Raw genomic sequence first — 21,373 nt, forward strand, 5'->3', positions numbered from 1 at the left:
TTTTAGGTAAAACTTCAGTGATCGTTTGTCTTATATGATCTTGTTTAATGATTGCCTTAATTTTCAGCTAGGAAGTTTTTGGATGCGATTCGAAATATAGGGTCAAATTCTGAAGTAAGAATGTGGAATTTATTTCACCTTGTATATGTGTGCTGAAGTCAAAACCATGTCTTGGAAATAATTGTTATTTTATTTTATTTCTCACCCTATTCAATACTGTTAAAAAGTGTTGTTTCACTAATTCATTTTGTTGGGCCTAAAAGGCCCACTGGGGTATGGTTATATGACAGTGAACAATTCTGCTATTACTAATCTAATTATATACCTGAATATTTATGCCTTTATCAAGCTTTGAATTAAAGACTTATAAAGCTAATAACACCCCAAAAGCTTGTGTGGATCATTAATTCATTATTTGGTAGAAACCTGGAAATATAGTTGTTATAAGTTGATGTACACAGGCCTCAAAATATCATCATAAAGATTAATAAGATTTTCCTATCTTTCTTTCTTTCTTTTTTGTTTTTCCCCTCGTAATTCTGGGGCTTTTCTATCGTATATTGCTGGTCTTCTCATATTTCCTCCATACATTCAATTGAAAACTATCGTTATTACTTATAAGTAAACATTAGTAAAAGCCAGCTCCATAATTGGTTGATGCGAAAGACTTGTGCAGATCTCACGAAGTTAAATGGACCGATGTTATTTATATTAACATATAAAAAATTTAATGAGGATAGTGAAATCTACTCCTTTATAATTAAAGGTGAATCCAAAGAATAAACGTTCATGGTATAGTAAAACGATATAGTAAATACTGTAGCATAAACAGTAAATCAAATCCGGTCTTCTGCTCTCGAGGTGCTGTAATAGTAAATCAAATCTGCACCTCCTTGCTTGAAGTTTCTAATTATGCAACATCGATTTACTGTATCATAAACAATAAAGCAAATCAAATGTATTAAAATTTAGATCATTCTTTAAGTACAGAGGAATAGATATGATTTTTAATCTTAAACATACAGTAATTAAATCAAATGTATTAAAACTTAGAGAGAGAGAACTTTAAAATATATTGTTTAAAAAAATAGGGGGCCATGCTTTGTACCGGATGCACACTAGTATTTTATTTATAAAACAAACTTAAGGGTCTCCTTCAAATAATTGTACGATAGATTTGACAATGATATGAAAAGTAGGGGTGAAAGTGAACCGAATATAATTAATAAACAGTTCGGTTATTAATTGTCCAGATATTCGATTCGATAGTTCATTTAGTACTAAACAAACAATTTTTAGTATCCGGCCTATAAATGAATAGGATTTATGGAAAGTTATCTTGGATTCGGGAGTTCATTAACTATTTGATTAGTTTTTGCATTTTAGTCCTATTAATTAAACTTATTGCAAATTTACTTATGCAAATTTTTATTTACAAATGTCACCCATATAAATTGGTGAGAGTGGATTCTATTGTTTCTATCAGCCGCCTCCTCCATATCTGACTCCATCAAGTAGATCGGCTGCTCTCTCCTCTCTCTCTCCTCCTTCAGATCGGATTCTAGGGCTCGGGTTTTCACTGTTCTCCCTCGAAGCTGGTCGTTCACTCCTCCCTCGAAGTCGTCCCTCGAAGCTCGTCGCCGACTCCTCCCTCGAAGCTCGTGGCCGACTCCTCCCTCGAAGCTCGTCGTCGACTCCTCCCTCGAAGCTCGTCGTCGACTCCTCCCTCAAAGCTCGTCGTCCCTCGAAGATCGTCGTTTACTCCTCCCTCGACGGTCTTCCCTCTCGAGTCATCAAAATGTAAGTTGAAGCGTAAAGTTACCATTACTCTTGATTTTTAATTTATATTAATTGCTGAAGATTACTTCTTTATGCCTTTTACAGATAATTTTGCACAAAATCTGATCTCATCCCTTGCGGATCTGTAATTTCAATCAGCTTCGTTTAATTATCAGAGGTGAACTCTCATCTTTACTACCTAATCCGGCTCAATGTTTCTCTCTGTGGCAAGTGACGTAAATCATTAGTGATACCATTAGTTATCAATGATGCTCTGATGGTCATTTGATTTGCCCGACCTTAAAAATAGGAGTCATTAGCATGCTTAAGTGACTGGGCAGTTAGGCAAGCGACATAAATCATTGTGTGCTAGTAGTATCTTTAGAAGAGAACTTGAGAGAAGTTGTGTGCTTTGTTTGATAAATACAGCTACAACTTTGTCCTCAGATAACAAATATCACATAGATGAATGTGGATTTCGTGACTGGGCAGTTAGGTATGCTTCAACTGATAGTATTCCTTAAGAAAGTAATCATATAAGCTGAAGGTACAATCGAAGTAAGCATTGGGATCTCTTTTTGAAGATGTATCACCAAAGAAGAAGCACCTGAAAGGAAAAGAAGAAATCTTAATGACAAAGAAACAGATGGGATTGAATGAAAATAGAAGAGACATTTATGAATTACTTGCTAAAGATGTCACCCTGTAAAAATAAGCTCAACTAATGAAGATCAGCTTCCACCTAAAATCCATAAATTATGTCCTATGATAAAAAAGAACTTATAACCAGAGACAATGTCATTTGGGAAAGATTTGGAGCAAAAAACTCTCATTGGAACTTGATGTTCAGGTATCCATTATTAGAGTCCACTCTGTTAAAATTGATCAACATCGTTTAATGTTAAAAATCGTTCATGACCTATGATTTTACGATGGTAAATCAAGATATTTGGGTCTTGATTCAGTGTGAAATTTAGTATTTTTATTCTGTGTTGATTTTTAAGCAATTGAAAATGATTTTTTCATAACATGATGCATGTTGATTTATGTACTATTCGAGTCGAATTCGAATGGTAATGAGATATTGACCTACTGGGTAAGTTGGTAACTTGGTAATTGCTATATTGTTGTAGATTCTAAATGTATTGATTTTCGAATAATTGGCGAATAAATATCAAATAGTGAAATATTGTTCGCTGTTCGCTGTTTACCCTTGAAATAAATTGATGGGCATTGAATTAGATAATATTTGCTTTCTCTCCTAGATAGAAAGTGCAATTTCTTGCTGTTCGCTGTTCTGAATCCGTGAGTTATTTTTGGTATAAAAGTTAAATCTTTTTTTCTTTACAAAGTAGCAGAATGTTGTTGAAACTTGGAATTTTCTTCTATTGCTATGCTGACTGAATATAGTAACAGGAGCTTTTTTTTTCCTTCATGATTTCATCACCTTGAAGAATTCACGAAACCTCAAGTCAAGTCGACATGAGCTCCTCTCTTCAAGTTTTGGTAAATCATGAATAGCTCCGGGGCTTTAGAAACAACTGCAATGTTCCCTAGCGTGAAGTTGTTCAAGAAATTTAGTCACACTCTTAAGCATGGGATTAAAGGATTCGTGCATTTGAATATAAGCAGTTCAGGTGATTTTCATCTTTATATGCAGTTTGTCAAAATTTCACATAGACATCATATTGAAGTGAATTGCCTTTATGTTAACTATCTTAAATTTGTTGTTGTAGGGTTAAAATCAGTTCCCCCTTTGCGTGATACCTCACATTTTGCAAGCAGACGATTTTCTTCCTCTTCTGAAGAAGTAGTGATTGCTTTAGGTAGCAATGTGGGCAACAGAGTCCAGAATTTTAACATGGCTTTGAACTTGATGAAGAATTCAGGCATAAACATCACAAGACATGGGTGCTTGTATGAGACAGAACCTGCTTATGTTACCGACCAGCCGTTGTTTTTAAATTCAGCAGTTAGGGGAACCACTAAACTTGCGCCTCATGAATTGTTGGTAGTACTAAAGCGAATAGAGAAAAAGTTAGGTCGGACTGAGGGGATAAGGTATGGCCCGAGACTGATTGATTTAGATATTCTTTTCTACGGTAAAGTAAAGGTCGAATCTGAATCTCTTAACATCCCACATGAGCGCATATGGGAGAGACCATTTGTAGTTGCTCCACTTGTGGACCTATTGGGCTCATCTATGGATGATGCAATTGAACAAAATTGGCATTTGTTGTCTAGAAACAACGGTGGGCTATTTGGAGTATGGGAGAAGCTTGGAGGAGAAAACTTGGTTAGAAGGAAAGAGATGAGAAGAGTTTTACCGATAGGAAATCACTTATGGGATTGGTCAGAAAGAACCCATGTCATGGGTGTCCTCAATCTTACTCCAGATAGTTTTAGCGACGGAGGGAAGTTTCAAGATGTGGAAGCTGCAGTTTCTCATGTTAAGCAGTTGATTTCACAAGGAGCAGATATTATTGATATCGGTGCCCAGTCCACCCGGCCATTTGCACGCAGGATATCTGCAGATGAGGAGCTTGAGAGGTTGATTCCTATGCTTGATGCAATTTTAAAAATTCCCGAGATAGAGGGGAAGCTATTATCAGTGGATACTTTTTATGCAAAAGTTGCATCGGAGGCTGTGAAGAAAGGGGCTCATATTGTAAATGATGTCTCTGGTGGGCAGCTTGATCCTGAAATTCTCGCTGCAGTTGGAAGTCTTGGAGTCCCCTACATTACTATGCACATGAGGGGAGATCCATCTACAATGCAAAGTGATGAGAATTTGCAATATGATGATGTTTGCAGACAAGTAGCTTCTGAGCTATGCTCACGTGTGAAGGATGCTGAGCTTTCTGGAATTCCTTCATGGAGGATTATTATTGATCCTGGTATTGGATTTTCAAAGAACACTAAACAGAACTTGCAACTTCTCATGGGTCTAGAATCCATCAGGAGACAAATTGGGGAAAAGAATGTGGCTGCTTCACATGCTCCATTGTTAGTTGGTCCCTCAAGAAAAAGATTTTTGGGTGAGATCTGCAATCGAAGTAATCCAATTGAGAGGGATCCTGCCACAGTTGCAGCGGTTACGATCGGAATTCTCGACGGTGCTAATATCATAAGGGTCCATAATGTTAGAGATTGTCTTGATGCTGCCAAAGTGTGTGATGCATTGATTAAGCAAAGAGAACGTCGCCTTTTACCTGACCGGCAAAGAGTAACTTCAAAACCTTGAACTATGTATGTTAGAAGACATCTTTACAAGTGCTATTGTCAGCTTCGGGTGACTTATCTGGTTTGATTTTCTAAAGTATCATGTAGACTCCATTGTGCCTCCATTGTGAGGCCATGTCGTGTCCAACACGTGTTTCCATTGTGTAATGTTAAACAAACTATTTATGTTACATTTTCAATAAACTTCAACTTATTTTCGGATGAACTTTGCGTGCTCAATCCTTATCAAGAAAAAGGTAAATAGAGTTTTAATGAAGAAACTGTTGTTTTGTTGGCAAGTCCTTGTTATAATTGGAGAAATTCTTTCTCAACATTATTGTTTAGCAAAGGTTTTTTGGCAATCCACTTGTTTGATTTTAAAAAGAATACTAATCTTAACCTTGATTGTTGGCTCGTACATGAAACTGTTGTTTTGTTGGCAAGTCCTTGTTATAATTGGAGAAATTCTTTCTCAACATTATTGATTATTGTTTAACAAAGGTTTTTTGGCAATCCACTTGTTTGATTTTAAAAAGAATACTAATCTTAACCTTGATTGTTGGCTTTTTTGGCAATCCACTTGTTTGATTTTAAAAAGAATACTAATCTTAACCTTGATTGTTGGCTCGTACATGCAATGTTTTCTTATTCATTTTTCTTTTAAAAAGAATACTAATCTTAACCTTGATTGTTGGCTCGTACATGCAATGTTTTCTTATTCATTTTTCTTCTTAAGCTACTATTGTTTCGGTTTGTATTATAGCATTTATCCCATTTGTTCTTAAAAAGTTGAAAGACAATTGAATAAGTTTATGTAAGATTCTAGGATTTAATCTTTCGTATTTGTTCAGTCGATGGTTAATTTCATGCTTCTTGTTGTAAAAATATAGCTGTAAGTACGAAGGGTAATTATCAAGTGTAGCACTTCGTTAATGTAATGATAAACTTGACCGCGAACGCTGAATGTTTAAATCCCTTTGTTTCTTCTACACAAATCTTTATCATATTGTACACCTGAGGATGTAAATGCATTGTTATAAGTTCGACTGTACTTGAGAAACAGTAAAGATTCATTTGTATTTGAAGTGTATAATTCATACGGTTCATCTAGAACTTCATTTATAACTAATTGAACCTGTCCCTCTGAACAACAAAATCCTTTAGGTTCTCGATGAAACTTCTTACCGCACATTATGCACATAACTTTCTTGCAGGTAAGATATCTCCTTCACTGGAAACTGTTGCTTGCAAGCCAATTTGTAATAGTAGTTCTCTTTTTTCTAACATTTTGGCGAGGGTGTAATTGATTTTTAGGAATGAATATTGACGTGGAAGATCCATTTTGCATGTCCTTATTAGGTGAATTGGAAGTTGAGCAACCAACATTTGGTATTTAGTAGATTTCAGTTATCATTAATGCTCTAACTAAATAATAATAATAGAATAAAATGTTATCGAGAAGGAAGTATATCTTAGACGAACCTGTTTAAAAAATGCTATAGTAGGTAACAGGCGCTTTTCCTTTGCCTTGCAAATCTGTATGCATAAAACTAATTCTTTGTTTTTCTTGTTAGTATTAGAGGTGCATTTTAGTAATTACAGGAGTGAAAAGGTCCTTTTTCTTTCATTTTACCCAAAGCGTCTAAAGAGCAGCTTACCTACAATAGAATTTACTGAAAGTGTAGAGTCGTTTATTTGAATCCCTGGCTGATTGTGTTTGCAGGGTGCGTGGAGACTTTCATCTGCAAAGCGATGTTGCATTCTCTGCACAGCTTGCGTACAGGTCGGGGAACTATTGTTTTCTGTTGTAGAAGATTTCTTTTCAGAGGTTTTTTAATCTTCTGTAGACTAATCAATTCTAGGTTCCTTTTTATTTTTCTTCTATAATGCTCCATAACTCTGGACTGACCAACAAAACTTTTTTCATTTTGATGTTGAATTACATCTGAACACTCATGTTTGCTACTATTCTGATTGAACTTTTTCTTTTAATTACATCTGAACACTCATGTTTGCTACTATTCTGATTGAACTTTTTCTTTTCTTGTCTTAATTCCTTGCATTCTTTGTGTGCAATGCCGTCATTTTCACGCCCTCTTTTTCTTGAGTAAAAGCTTCATGTTTTTTTGGCTGAAGTTTCAGTGTTTATATCTTCAGGGAGTTCATCCTTAGTCTTTTTGTTTTCGTGCTGTTGTTTTTTCAAATGATAAGTTTCCCTTGTTTTCCTTCTTAATTCAACTTTTTTCTTTTTGGGTAAATGTGTGAATACCAGTTGCCTCTACTTTCGTCTTCTTTTCTACTTAATTTTGTTTTGAAATAGTTCTCCATATATTTCTTTCGCTTTTCTTTTTTTCTTTTTCCCCCCTCTTCAGCTGGAGAAGCATACCATTATCTGTTATATTCATTTCGTTTCAATCTAACATCTATTGGCACTGACATTAAGAACAGTAAACACCATAATCATTATCATTTATCACACTGAAGATCATAATCATTATCATTTATTGTCTCTGTAGAAAAAGGTAATTTCCTAATTTTAAGAAATTTCACATATAAGTTGAGAAATACCAGAAAATTACAAATAAATAAAAAAGAATACTTTAATTATTTTAAGAGAATTCATGAAGACATAGCGTGGGAAGGATGGAAGTTTTCCATGATTTACCTATTTTGGACAGCAGCATATTAGCTGCAGTGATTGATACTTTCCCATCAAAGCCTCTGTCTAGTAGAAGTGGTGAATATAAGGTGCAAGAAATTGTTGTCATCAATGAGGAGTATGTGCATAAAATTTCTCCGACCACCACTCTCTTATTTTGCTGCCTATATATGTGGAAAAATTAGTTTGTGTTTTTATGCATCTCTCTAAAACAGAAAAGAAAACTTATAGTACTAACCACTAAAGTTTCTCAAAAGAAAGACCACTTCATCTGATAATGTCAGTCAGTAATCCATGATTTCTATCCATCTCATTTTTGTACTATTCTTTCTCTCCTGTATTTTTCTTTTTCTCTATAGTTTCATATATTCATCTCAATTTTAGAGTCATTTTATCTTGTGTGATCTTTGCTGTTAACAAGACATTTCACACCAATCACTGTAAAGATTATAATTTAATTTTGGATGTAGGATTGATAAAAATTCATAATTTTTTTTGTGAATATGATCATGGCCTTACTGAAGGTAATAATTGTTTGTATTTGGTTTATTGTTTTTCCATTAACATTGCACAAGGAGGCAAATGTTTCACTATCTGTTTTGAAATCAGTGCAAACAACTAAAGATCATTAAGGATGCATCTACAGCGTAGCTTGTAATAGAACATTAGCTATTATAGAAAGAAACAACTTGTAGTATTCTATGTTCAAGTGGTACTAAATTCTTATTTCTTCATGTTAAACACTTGTGAAACATATTGAGAATATATGCCCTGCGTTGAGCGCTATGATTGTTATTTCTTCGTGTTAACGTGTTCATGACTGTTACAATCATTTCTTCTCTTCCATGTTGAAGCCCATCATTTTGACGATAGGGGATGATTTCGTTCATAATAAAGGAAGAGTCATAGTAGAGATGATTAAAACATGGCCCCTTATCATCGAAGCACGACTAAAAGTTCCTTTTATGGTATATTATGTGTTACTATCTTATATTAAACCAACCACCTGGTCACATTAATAATACATGCACAGACTTTTTATTACAGGCATATCTTTATTTACTAAATCTTTGATCAACTTGACCATTCCACAGACAGCCACGTTGCGAAACAGGTATTACTCTTACGCCATGAATTAGTTGTCATTTCTTTTATACTGAATGATAATCTATGTTCTTCAATTGGTATTCTAGCCTTTGCGTATGTGCAATCCCTTAATAGGTCTCTCTACTACTTAGAAGTTGTGATTTTTTTCTTTGCCTTGACGTCCTATCTCTCATGAGGACAGAACTATTTAGAGTTTCTGCTAATTATCTGCTCGCCCCATCGCTGGCCTTTTGTCCATCATAGCCTCAGTTAAGAATGAGTTATTTGTGGGTTTTTTTATTGTTGAATATTTATATACCTGGAGCTGGCCACCCATTTCTTAGAAATGGAGGGTCATCAAATTGAAGAAGATTTTGCTTCATTTTTATGAGCCTTATTTTTGGGTGACTTTCACTTATTACATATCTCATAATATACTTGACCATATCTTAATCTGAATATTTTTAAGCTCCAGTGTTTTGCTTTTGTCTTGTTTTCTCTGTTTCCTTTATTGAATTACTTTGGACTGCTGAGCTTCTGATGTTGCTACATATTGCCCTTCATATTCTCCTTAAAATTTTCTCTGTTTTTAGTGTTGTTTGATTATCTTTTGAATATTTCTATCTCCTTGTTTGCTACCATGTTCAGTTCAATGATGTAATGACCATTTAGTAGTTTTTTAGGCAGCATCCAAAATGGTCATTAGTCATCAAATCCAGAGAATAGCTTCTCCATTGGTCAACCCTGATCTACTCTTTTTCTCATTAATTCAGACTGTCAATTTGTTTATAATCTTTGTTTGATGTCATTTGAATTTACCTATGACAATATTAGGAAACCTTTCCCTTGCTTGATGCCATTATACCTTTAAATATTGAGTGAATGATTCAATGAAGAACTTTAACAATGCATTTTTCAAATTTCTTTGAGGTCATCAAATCCACTTTAGACTTGCTCTGTTGGCTAGTGATGGTTCCCAGGTGGTGGTTTGACTTGTAATCGATGTCTAATCTCAGCAATGTTGTGCTTGGTGTCTTCTTGTTAACACTTTCCATTAACTTGTGTAGTTTCAACTTTGATGCATTGCGCTGTTTGTTAATGTGTCTTGCTTCTTAGTTTACTTTTGTTAAGCACATGACTGCATCTGCTTATGATCTTCCTTCACTATGTATTCTTTATTTTTCATCAACTGGAAGATAGCTTCGTATGTGTGCCTCTATGGAAACATTCATACTATTTCTCCTGATCGATGAAATCTCATTTTAGAGTATATCCTTATTGGACTTGTGAGAAAATTTCCTTGAGCATTTTAGCGTAAGCTAGGTTTTGCCATCAGGATATCCTTGAAAATTTTTACGAGACATTCGAGCAATTTCTCTCCATTCTTTCTTGTGAAGCTCCCAGATACCAATTCCCCATGATAATATCCAGCCCATCATACTTTTCAATACCACCCACCACCACAACTTTTATCTTTTGAGTTCATTAACCAGCCACAAGTAAGAGGACAAGGGTTTGAATCAAAGTTTGCTGAATTGAATGAGGCAATCTTGTTGTACGATTCTAAACAATGAGTCCATGTTGGAGGTTGGAATATCCCAAAATGCCTGCAGAGTGAATTAAACAGTAAACAACTCCACTGCATATAACACACTCATCACCTCCCCTCCATCCTATTAAAACCTCTTTAGACCATATGCAGCAGGGGTTTTTCCGAGGGATATTTAGTTGCAGCAGGTTTTTTTTGTGCAGGTGAATCAAATAATCAAGGCCAAGGGGTGAAAAATTCACCCCGGGCATTTCTGACAAGCCCACGCGCGGACAGGTCTGGAGCCTGATGGCCAGCTGCCACGTGGCGAAATTTGATTAGGCGAGCATTTTTGTTTTCCTCCTTATTTTTAATTGATATTTTTTGAGATAAATACAATGAATTAATTTATAATTTTTATACCATTAATTTTTATTTTTCAAACTCTATAAATAGAGACTAACTTTGTGTCATTTGGACACAAAAAAAAATCTGAGTTTCTACACCCTATTCTTCTTCTTTCTACAATTTGAAGCTAGTTTCTTCATGGATCCTTCACAAAACTATCCTAATTTTTCCTACAACTACAACTTTCCTAACCAACCTCAAAATACCCTCCCTCAACCACAACATTCAAATATACAACGCCCCGAAAATACTCAAAATACGGGGATGCAGCCTAATTTTCAAATGACGTACATGATGCAATCAAATTTTGGCATGCAATATCCTTATCTTCCTTACGATTATCCTCCAGTTCCGGGAAGCAGCTATGTTCCCTCCCATATGAATTATCCTAACACGGAGTCGAGTAAGCCAGCGACACCCCGGTTTAGTAGCGGATCTACAGATATCTCAGAATTTTTCACCCAAATGTCTTTGGGAAATGTTGGTGGGGATACTCCTCACAGTTTTCTCCCTCCAACCTAACAATCAGCAAAGAGATCAAGTTATGAAACTTGGACCACCAAAGACAACATACTTTTACTAACTGGTTATTTTCACGTTAGTAATGATAGTGAGTTGGGGAACAACCAAAAGGGTGAAACTTTCTGGGGTAAAATTACACAGTACGTGAATGAGAACGCCAAAAGTGGAAATTTCTGGGGTAAAATTACACAGTACGTGAATGAGAACGCCAAAAGTGGAAAGGAGAGGATTGTGTCTCGGACCTCTCGGTGCCATAGTCATTTCAAAGACATCAACAGAAAGATATCCAGTTTCATTGGCTGCTACAGTACTGCATGTAGGGAGAAGCGTAGCGGTTGGTCCGATGAAAACTACATATCCAAGGCAAGAGAGTTGTACTTTGAGAAAATAGGTACGACGTTTAATTTGGTGGATGAGTGGAAGGTGGTTCGTAATCAACCCAAATATATGACAGGAGGAAATGCATCCGGTAGTAGTGGCTCTAAAAGAAAGAGTAGTGGTGAGGATGTTGAATCTAAGGCTTGGCAAGGGCAGTTTACTAGTGGACACAAGGGGACGGCAACAGTTATCCTCGAGGCAGTTGCGTCATATGATTTGTAGATATGGCATGCTTTTTCAGGGCTTCCTGGTAGTTTGAATGATATAAATGTACTAGATAGGTCACCGGTTTTTGACGACATTGAGTCTGGTGAAGCTCCACGGGTAAACTTCACCGTAAATGGGCGGGAGTACAATCTTGCATACTATCTTGCCGACGGAATCTACCCTAAGTGGCTTGTCTTCGTGCAGTCAATTCAAATGCCCCAAGGCAACAAACATCAATTTTTTGCCAAACAACAGGAATCATGCAGGAAGGACGTGGAACGCGCATTCGGGGTACTCCAAGCACGCTTCGCTATTGTCCGCCAACCAGCTAGAATGTGGGATCTTGATGTCTTAGGAAAAATAATGAGGGCGTGCATTATTTTACATAACATGATAGTAGAGGATGAACGAGATACGTATTCGCGAAACTGGGAAAATATCGACTTTGAACCGTCGAACAATGCTAGCTCTAGCGCCTCTTTTAATGTTCAAACAGACGTGTTGCCGGAGTTTCAAGTCCATGTTCAACACCGATCTGAGGCAGATAATCAGACTAGAGTGGAACTACGAGATAAGACCCAACATATTCAGCTGAAGAAGGATCTCATCGAGCACATTTGGCAGAAGTTTGGGACAACCTCCGATTAAATTTTTACCAATTTAGTGTGTGTTTTCTGGCCTGTTTTTAATAATTTGGGTGTGTTTGGTTTTCCGTATGCTTACTAAAATCGTGTGTTATTTTATGTTAATTAAAAAATATTATTGAAAATTAAATTAATAATATATATTTAAATATTATATATTATTTATTGAATTATTAATAAATTATAATTATAAATATATGAGTTATAATAATAATAATAATAATAAAATAGTAATATATATAAAATAGGAAAAAGAAGGAATAAATATGGTGGGGTATATGTTGAAGTGATGTGGTTTATGGTGGGTCCCAAATAAAGTAAAAAACTTTCTGAAAAATCTCCTGCTGTAGAGTTGATAGGGAAATGAAGATTATTGAATTAAATAAAGTGATGTGGCAGGAGAGAAGGAGGTGAAATTTCACCTCCTGCTGGAGATGGTCTTAGAGAGCAAGACCTAAGGGTTTCCTAAAATTTATTTTTTGTATCATGGCCCGCCTTAAAAAATTTTATTCTCGAAGCATAAAGCTTTCGAGACGCATGGTCCTCCGTTCTGGAATTTGACCTCCGAACTTGAACCCCATGACACCTTGAGAATAAAGTTTTAAAACAAAGGATAAGCCTATGATTTCTAAAACTTATTTTACTAATAAAATTATCCTTCTAACATTCTGATTCTCCTAGCTATCAGCGAATTTGCATCCATGCAGGGAACAATTTTCTGGATAAAAGGGATTTGCATCAATAGCGAACTTGGAACAAACGTTTTGGTATATGTCGCGTAATAAATGCAAGAAAACCATCAGTGCAGAAGATGGAATGAAGTTTAACTGTAGGAATTATAACACTGAGAACGCTACTGCACAGCCAAGGTAGTAAGCAATCCGTTCCTTAAGTTTAGGTGTTATCAGAAAGCCTTTTTCTTTTGCCCCTCTTTTGTACTTGATATTTTTTCAATGTTAGTCCCTTAAATCTTTTGTATTTTAAAATTAGCCCGTCAAATATTTGGAATTGCTTTTAGGTCCCTCAAATGTGAAGCTATTTTGATTTTGTCCCTAAAAACATTGAAATTACCATTACGTCCTGTAATTCTTAGGTTATTTCATAATCTCTACAGTTGGAACTAAATTTTCTTTTAATGCTCTTTAGAAGAATGTAATTCTTAGGTTATTTCATAATCTCTACAGTTGGAACTAAATTTTCTTTTAATGCTCTTTAGAAGAATATTCTCTTTCTATTGAGGTAGACTCCTTACAGTTGGAACTAAATTTTCTTTTAATGCTCTTTAGAAGAATATTCTCTTTCTATTGAGGTAGACTCCTTTCTATACTTCCTTTTGTAGGCCCCGTTTCATTATAGACCTAAAGGATACTACTAATATCATGACTACCACCATCTTTGAAGCTAATGCGGTAAAACTTTTCGCCATCAACGGCATGCTACTTAAGCAGAATAGTAATGAGGTAGTTACCTCTGCATAATATTACTTTTACACTATTTTCCTCATGACTTTACAACTCCAGTCGTTTGTCAAATATCACACCAGCGGTAATAGTTGCGATTTCCTGCATATTGATTATATCACACCAGCAGTAATACTTGCAATGTCCTGCATATTAAATACTCTTTTTTAATTTTCATATAGCATATATTTATCACAAAGTATCTTATATTACACCATGATGAACAAGTGGATATATCACAAAGTATCTCATATTACAATATGATGGGCGAGCGGATACAACATGTCTCGACAGATATTCAAGTGAAAGGAGCATGTCATCCACTCATAAGCCACAAGTTTGAAGGATGGTGCGAGACTATACAGTACTACATGGCTACCACTGTTGGATGAGCTTACAAACAAGTAGCAAAATGACTCCTGTTGGTATCGCAGTGAGAAACTTTTTTGTAGTGCCGAAAGAAATATGGATATTGTACGTTAGTTGTATGTTAGCTGGTAGTTCCATGAAACACGAAAACTGTTTGTTTTGTAAACTTCTGTATGTACAAGTTTCAGCAATGTAATCTTTGTAAATATATACTATGTGCCAGTCTCACCTATGTAAATGCAACTTGTGGTTATAGTCCTCTATTTTGCATCATTTGTTCTCCTTTACTTATTCTTGCTTCACGAAAAGTAGGTGATATCACAGAGCATCCCATTCGTCAACAACAAATTATTGCCCTCTTTTTTTTCTTTCCTTTTTCTTGTTTTTTTTTTTTTTTGATTAAAATTGGTTAATCTGTGTTTTGAGTGTTAGATCTTTTGATTTTTTGGCGGTTTCTTCACCGGATGTTTGATTTGTTTGAAGAATTTGTAGATCTGATGGATAAATTGCTAAATCTTCTCGTTTGCTTTATTTTTTTTGGCGGTTTCTTAAGTTGTATTCTTAACGACCTGTATGTATCTACTTTCCTTTATAACTAAAGGAAAACCTCCCAATGAACAGTAAAATTTCTCATTATCCACGTATTTAAAACCTATCGTCGCCCCCACAACCGTCTGCTCCCAACTTCCCCACGCACGAACACGAGAAAGAGGGGAAAAAACCCCACGATGTCTCCCTCCACTCCTCATATTCTCCTTCCTCCTCTCTCTACTGGACCCCTCCCTAGCCGCCGCCCCCCTCCTCTCGATCCTCGGTTTCCTCCTCTTCCCCTTCGTCTGGTCCATCCCTAAGGCCCTGATCACCGTCGAGCTCGCCGCCGCCCTCCACGGCAACGGGGGCTTCGTCCTCTGGGCCCACCGCGCCTTCGGCCCCTTCCTGGGCTACCTCATGGCTACCTGGAAGTTCCTCTCTGGCGTCATCAACAGCGGTTGATTCTTACGAGGAGCTTCGACCTCCGATGTCGCGGTGGGCCTTCGACATCAGGCCGAGGAGCTTCGACCTCCGATGTCGCCTCCGCTGCTCCTACGAGGCGAGTTCTTGAAGATCTATCTTCGTTGTTGGATCGAGCGGTTGATTCTTTGCCCTAATTTGACTTTAATTTTGACTTCTTTGGTGCAGGGGGAGCGATCGAAGAGGAGGAGGAGGAAGTGCTCTCCTGTTCTGGAGAGTGCTTTTCTGCCGAATTCTGATGCTTTGCCGGCGATCACGGAGTCGAGATCGGTTCTGGATATTTGGAAATCGACGACGGAGAAGTTCGGGGCTCGAGTGGCCGTGGTGGATCCTTATCATGATCCGTCGTCGGAGTTGACTTACAAGCAGGTGATGGGTTTTTGCTGAATTTAAGAGCATTGGAATGGCACTAGAGCGTCGGAGTTGACTTACAAGCAGGTGATGGGTTTTTGCTGAATTTAAGAGCATTGGAATGGCACTAGAGTCGTTTTGTAATCTCTGCATGTTATTGAGAAATACATGGACCATACAATTATGGGCCTCTCTAAAAAAGTCGTTTTGTAATCTCTGCATGTTATTGAGAAATACATGGACCATACAATTATGGGCCTCTCTAAAAAATTGATTTTCATGCACTTGGTAAATGGATGGAAAGGTCAAGACTTTTATGAAACTTAGATTTATAGAGCAGCTTCTTTGCAAAATCAAATTATTGGATTGCTCAAGCACCTACACGGCAATAAAATGTGTTGACATGAGGGAAGGGATGCATCAGTTTTGTTATGGTGAACTGACTCATAACCAGTGGCGGAGATAGAAATTCATAATGGTGGTGTCACAACATATATAAAAAGACGATATTACCAACTTTCTCTCACATTCAGTATATTTAGAAATTTTAATTAGGTTCGAAAGATATTTAAGTAGGTACAATTACAATTAACCCTATGTGTCTTTATGTTTTGAAAGCATAATAGCATTCATTCAAAATACCACTCGCTGCATCCTTTTCAATGTAAAATTATCTCTCTTTTTTTCTTTTTCAAAATTGATGGTAGCTCTTTGATATGTTGGGCCATTTAAGTTAATGGGTACTAGGATCACTTTATTTGTAGGTTTGGCCCATTAAGAATTGATGTCACTACTAACTATTCAAATTATTTTGAGGTGTCGATACTTTACTTAATGAGTTCACAGAAACTTATTTCATTGTATAATTTGGGGTGGTGTCTCATGACACGGGCGCCACCCTCCATACACTAGCTCTGCCCCTGTTCATAACATTAAACTTCTTTTGGGAGATATAGGTTGTTCTGGACTTGGATCACTGTCGAGAATTAACTGTGAATTTGATTAGAAGATGGCCCAAATGGGATGTTGATGCTGGTAAATTATTTGTCAAGAGTGGAGATAAGTTTATGATTAGCGATGACCTGCATGCGACTCTAGCTTCTATGGAGCATAGCCTGTCTTTAATCCAGAAACTGAGAAAAGAAGATGCATGCATTCTCTAGCATAAGTCTATGGATCTTGGTAGATGTGAGGTAATTCCTATGAGCATAAGTTTACAAATCACAGCTGTACAAATTCTATCATGAACTCTGCAACGTACCTTTCTGCTAATGTTCTTGCCAAGGTAAGCATAAAAAAAGCCCCCTGATGGACTTTTCATTTAGTAGTATATTTTGGTTCATTACTGATTGATAGAATTGATAGAACGTATGAGATCATCTTTTATCGCACGATAAAATCATCTTTTATGACATTAGTAATCTCTTTAATTCTCATAGTTGTTTATATCATGCTTTAAAAATGTATCCTTTTGCATGTTAGTTGTCGGTCTTATTGGCGCATATACATAAATATTCCTGAAATTAGTTAAAAACTAAGCTATTTATAGTATTCTTTCTTCAATAAAACAATTTTCCTGTTGGGTTGATTTCTTTTTTACTTTTTAATTTCAGTACCGATAGTTATAATTTTGAGGTTATATATATGAATGTGTATTCAGTTTGAAATATTAACATATGGGGTTGTTAAACAAATACAAATGAAATTCACCAACTCTGTCGACCTTTATAATCCCTCCCTTTAATTTTTGAAAATAATCATCTATTTCTCTGTCATTAGTAAAGTCTAAGCATGTAAACCTGCACTAAGATTGCAATCATTATATTCCAAGAGCAGAATATACCTTTTTAGCATATTTTCTTTCAGTTTAACATGCTAAAATTGGCCAGGTATCTATTGATTGTTATTCTGTTTTTCTCTTATTTTATTTTTAACTTTGAAAACTATTGTTTGCTTCTACAAATTGACCTGGTGCTGACTATGATTTCAATTTACTGTATTTTTACTTTTTTGACAATCTTTCTTCTTATCCCCTTTGTGCCGGTTGTAAACTTTGGCAGTGAACCTGTAGACCTGATGTTCTATGTTTCTGGTTTGAAAAATACTATCAACTCACCGGGATTAAAGATGACTATTCTTACATCAAGTAATGTAATGGACGAGAATTCCTTCAAAGAACCAAATAAGATAAAAATAATTACTGCATATAATAAGGTACAAAGATGCATGAAAAAGTTGGAAGAGTAAAATACTTTTTGCCTGCATTATCTATGCTTCTGAATTTTCATGAAACTTGAAACAAAGAAATGACCAAATATAAGTAGGTTATGTTACTCCATTATAAGAAAATGAATAAAAGAGATACTCAATGTTCTACCCTAACGTAAGATGGAAGCAACATAAATCTAATCTAATATCCATTCATGTAGGTCGTGCCGATTCAGAGTATGCTACAAAATGCAGGTCCTTTGATGAACGTCGTGCTTTATCTACATTCCTTTACTTCATTTGATCTATCACTAGCGTCACCATCTCTTATATCTTCAATGTAGAGCAATCAAGAAGATACAAATATACAAATAGAATAGAAGGGTTAAATGGTTTGAAAGAAATGAAGAGGTTCGTGTTGTAAGTATGGAAAATATGTTGACAGCTTGGTGTATTGAAAGATCCAGTTATTTATATTGGGTTTGAATATATGATAATAACGAATAAAGAAAAATTTAGTACATTGTGTTTTTGCTTTTCTTTCCCTGTGTTACTTATTGTGATCTGCAAAACTTAAGATCCTTATCATGTGATTTATATTGGGTTTGAACATATGCTAATAACGAATAAAGAGAAATTTAGTACATTGTGTTTCTGCTTTTCTTTCCCTCTCTTACTTATTGTGATCTGCAAAACTTACAATCCTTATCATGTGATTTATATTAGGTTTGAATAAATGATAAATTTATATTGGTTATATATGATGGACTTCAAGTATGTTTAAGATAAATTTATCGTGACAAAACCATATCCTCATTGGTTATATGATGGACTTCAAGTATGTTTAAGATAAATTTATTGTGACAAAACAAAAAATGAGATGATGAAAAATTACGCACACAAATAATCTGTAACGATGCCGTGCTTAGCACGGGATGAATACTAGTTATTGATTAATTCAAAGTTTCTTTAAGAGAAGAGCTTATTAAGTTAATTTATTAACATTATTGATGCATATCTGTGCATCTAGGTTTTTTTAGGGAAAAATGCTTCCAACACCCAAAAACCAAGAAAACATGCTTCCTACCCTTAAGACTTTGTCAACGGATGTTTTGCCCCAAAAAATAGAGTTTATTCTCTGAGCCCCAAAATACAAAACCCAAAAGATTAAAATATGTGAAGATCATAATACCCTTCTCTCTCTATCTCTCTCTCTTTATCATGATGTACTGAGATGATAGTTGAAATGATTGATGAAGATTATTTTATTATTTTTGTTTTTTACTTTATCATGATGTACTGAGATGATAGTTGAAATGATTGATGAAGATTATTTTATTATTTTTGTTTTTTATTATTTTTGTTGTTGATGAGGGGATAGTTGAAATGATTGATGAAGATTATTTTATTATTTTTGTTTTTTATTATTTTTGTTGTTGATGAGGGGGAACTGACTGTTTATATTAGGAGATTGTTAAAGTTAGGGGTTAATTGTTAAGGTTACGATTTAATTATTAAGGTTACGGGTCAATTGTTAAGGTTATGACTCCATTCTCTCTCTCTTTCTCTCTCTTTATCATGATGTTACTGTGATGATCTTGAAATGGTTGAAGGGGATTGTTATTTTATTTTTTTTATTTTTTATTATTTTCTTTGTTGATGAGAAAATTAATTGTTTTTGTTTGTATTGGGAAATTGTTAAGGTTACGGGTTTAATTGTTAATGTTACGGGTTTAATTGTAGGGCGTTTAAAAAAAGAAGCCTGGGCTGTTTTAGTTTACGAAGATGTTGAACGCGAGTCACTTTTATGAACATCATTTTACAGGTAATTTTACAAACTGCCGAAAACTTTGGGACCTTTGCCGAACACCCTTTGAACATAGACCCACTTAACCCCAAAAGTTTTTTCACAAAACGTCCAAGACTCCCAAAAAAAAAAAAAAGAAATCTTTGGACTATGCTATTTCCACTTAACCCCAAAAACCTTTATGTTCAAACCCCCAAAACTCCAAGAATCTCAACAACGTCAAACCCTAAGTTCCAACTTTTTCCATCCCCCAACAAAAAAGTGGACCTAGTACAATATTGTAGCAATCTGAAGATTGGCAAAACATCTTCTTCTGTAAATAGTCCTAGAAAATATTTGATTGATCAAACTCCAGTAACCTGCCACCGACTCCAGCCAAAAGATTGACTCCACTTTCTTTATGACATGACAGGGATCAAGAAATGAGGAGTCTCTATTCTATGACATGTCAGGGATCAATAAGTGAGGAATTTCTATTCCATTAGGCCCCGTTTGGTTGGTTTCTTAATATCAAAGAAAAGGAAATCAGTACAAGAAAATCAATAAGATAATATTTTTATCCATTTTCATCCCTAAAACTCACCTATAACATCCAATAAAATATTATTTTTATCCTCCAACTCATCTCATTTCATCTCATTTCTTACCTTTAAAAATAAACCAAACACAAGAAATGTGTCACATCATCCAACTCATCACATCTCATCTTATCTCATTTTTAAAAATCACACACATCACCCAATAATATTGTGACAACTCATCTCATCTCATTAAACCTTCATTTTCATCCATTTCCTAAAAAAAAAAACAAGAAATTAATTTCCTTAAGTATGTGTCACATCATCCAATAATATACCTCTAACTCATCTCATCTCATCTATTTTCTTATTTTTAAAAATGAACCAAACACAAGCAACCTCAAAACATCATCCAATAATATACCTCCAATTCATTTCCTTATTTTTTTTAACCAACCAAACAACCTCAAAACAATTTTTTTTAAAAAATCACTCACATCATCCAATAATAAGGTGACAACTCATCTCATCTCATCTCCTATTCTATAATTTCCTTCTTTTTTAAACCAACCAAACAACATCAAAACAATTATTATAGGAAATAGGTTTCCTATTATTTGATTTCCCTTTTTTTTTTTGCGAAACGAACAACCATAAGTACTTACCACCTCTGTAGCTCCCTTTACAATCTTCTCCTCCCTAAGTAGAGAATCCAAAGAGTTGTTGTTTATATTACAGTAAATACTGTTGAATAAATAATAAAGCAATTCTGGACCTCCACACTCGAAGATACTGTTTACCGCAATGATTTACTGTAGGATAACCAGTAAATCAAATCTGCTCCACCATATTTGATATTACTATTCATACTACAATATTTTAATGTATCATAAACAGTAAAATAAATCAAATGTATTAAAACTTTGATATTTTTTAAGTATAGAGGAATAGATATGATTTCTAAATCAAATGTATTAAAATTTAAATCTTTTTTAAGTATAGAGGAGTAGATATGATTTCTAATTTTAAGCATACAATAATTAAATCAAATGTATTAAAACTTAGCGAGAAGCAAGTTCAAAATATAGTGCTTAAAAAAAATAGGGGGCCGTGCTTTGTACGGGATGCACACTAGTGAAGAATAATGAGAGGAACTCATTGTACCTCACTGAACTAACTGTGAACACGTGAGGGCCCACCTACGTGTGTGGATGTG

At 35.2% G+C, this 21,373-nt stretch overlaps 2 protein-coding genes across 7 annotated transcripts; both read left to right on the forward strand.

Moving 5' to 3' along the window:
* On the forward strand, positions 1,493-14,477 carry LOC109846435 (folate synthesis bifunctional protein, mitochondrial-like). 6 transcript variants are annotated; one of them, XR_002248508.1, is made up of 8 exons: positions 1,493-1,800; positions 1,885-1,957; positions 3,196-3,416; positions 3,516-5,028; positions 6,725-6,784; positions 8,515-8,628; positions 8,694-8,774; positions 14,076-14,477. XR_002248508.1 is itself a non-coding variant. In XM_020415667.1 (4 exons), exons 3-4 carry the CDS (start codon positions 3,293-3,295, stop codon positions 5,021-5,023), a joined length of 1,632 nt encoding a protein of 543 aa, XP_020271256.1. In that variant the 5' UTR covers positions 1,493-1,800; positions 1,885-1,957; positions 3,196-3,292; the 3' UTR covers positions 5,024-5,227. The 6 variants fall into 6 exon arrangements, 2 of the variants coding, with proteins under 2 accessions (XP_020271256.1, XP_020271258.1); XR_002248507.1 differs by having other exon boundaries at positions 8,708-8,774; XR_002248506.1 differs by having other exon boundaries at positions 8,515-8,774.
* On the forward strand, positions 7,645-12,437 carry LOC109845647. Its single transcript, XM_020414918.1, has 3 exons — positions 7,645-7,778; positions 11,285-11,703; positions 11,824-12,437. The coding sequence occupies exons 1-3, from the start codon at positions 7,645-7,647 to the stop codon at positions 12,435-12,437; spliced, it is 1,167 nt and encodes a 388-aa protein (XP_020270507.1).

This window comes from Asparagus officinalis, chromosome 6 (genome assembly GCF_001876935.1).
Source record: "Asparagus officinalis chromosome 6, Aspof.V1, whole genome shotgun sequence".
Classification (NCBI taxonomy): Eukaryota; Viridiplantae; Streptophyta; class Magnoliopsida; order Asparagales; family Asparagaceae; genus Asparagus; species Asparagus officinalis.

What these genes read in the sequence shown, in the direction of transcription:
- LOC109846435 (XM_020415667.1), top strand. Translation starts at nt 3,293, where the DNA reads ATGAATAGCTCCGGGGCTTTAGAAACAACTGCAATGTTCCCTAGCGTG. An exon ending in TTTGAATATAAGCAGTTCAG is followed by an intron (nt 3,417 to 3,515) that starts GTGATTTTCATC and finishes TTGTTGTTGTAG; the next exon opens with GGTTAAAATCAGTTCCCCCT.
- LOC109845647 (XM_020414918.1), top strand. Translation starts at nt 7,645, where the DNA reads ATGGAAGTTTTCCATGATTTACCTATTTTGGACAGCAGCATATTAGCT. An exon ending in ATTGTTGTCATCAATGAGGA is followed by an intron (nt 7,779 to 11,284) that starts GTATGTGCATAA and finishes TTTTCACGTTAG; the next exon opens with TAATGATAGTGAGTTGGGGA. An exon ending in CTCTAAAAGAAAGAGTAGTG is followed by an intron (nt 11,704 to 11,823) that starts GTGAGGATGTTG and finishes ATGCTTTTTCAG; the next exon opens with GGCTTCCTGGTAGTTTGAAT.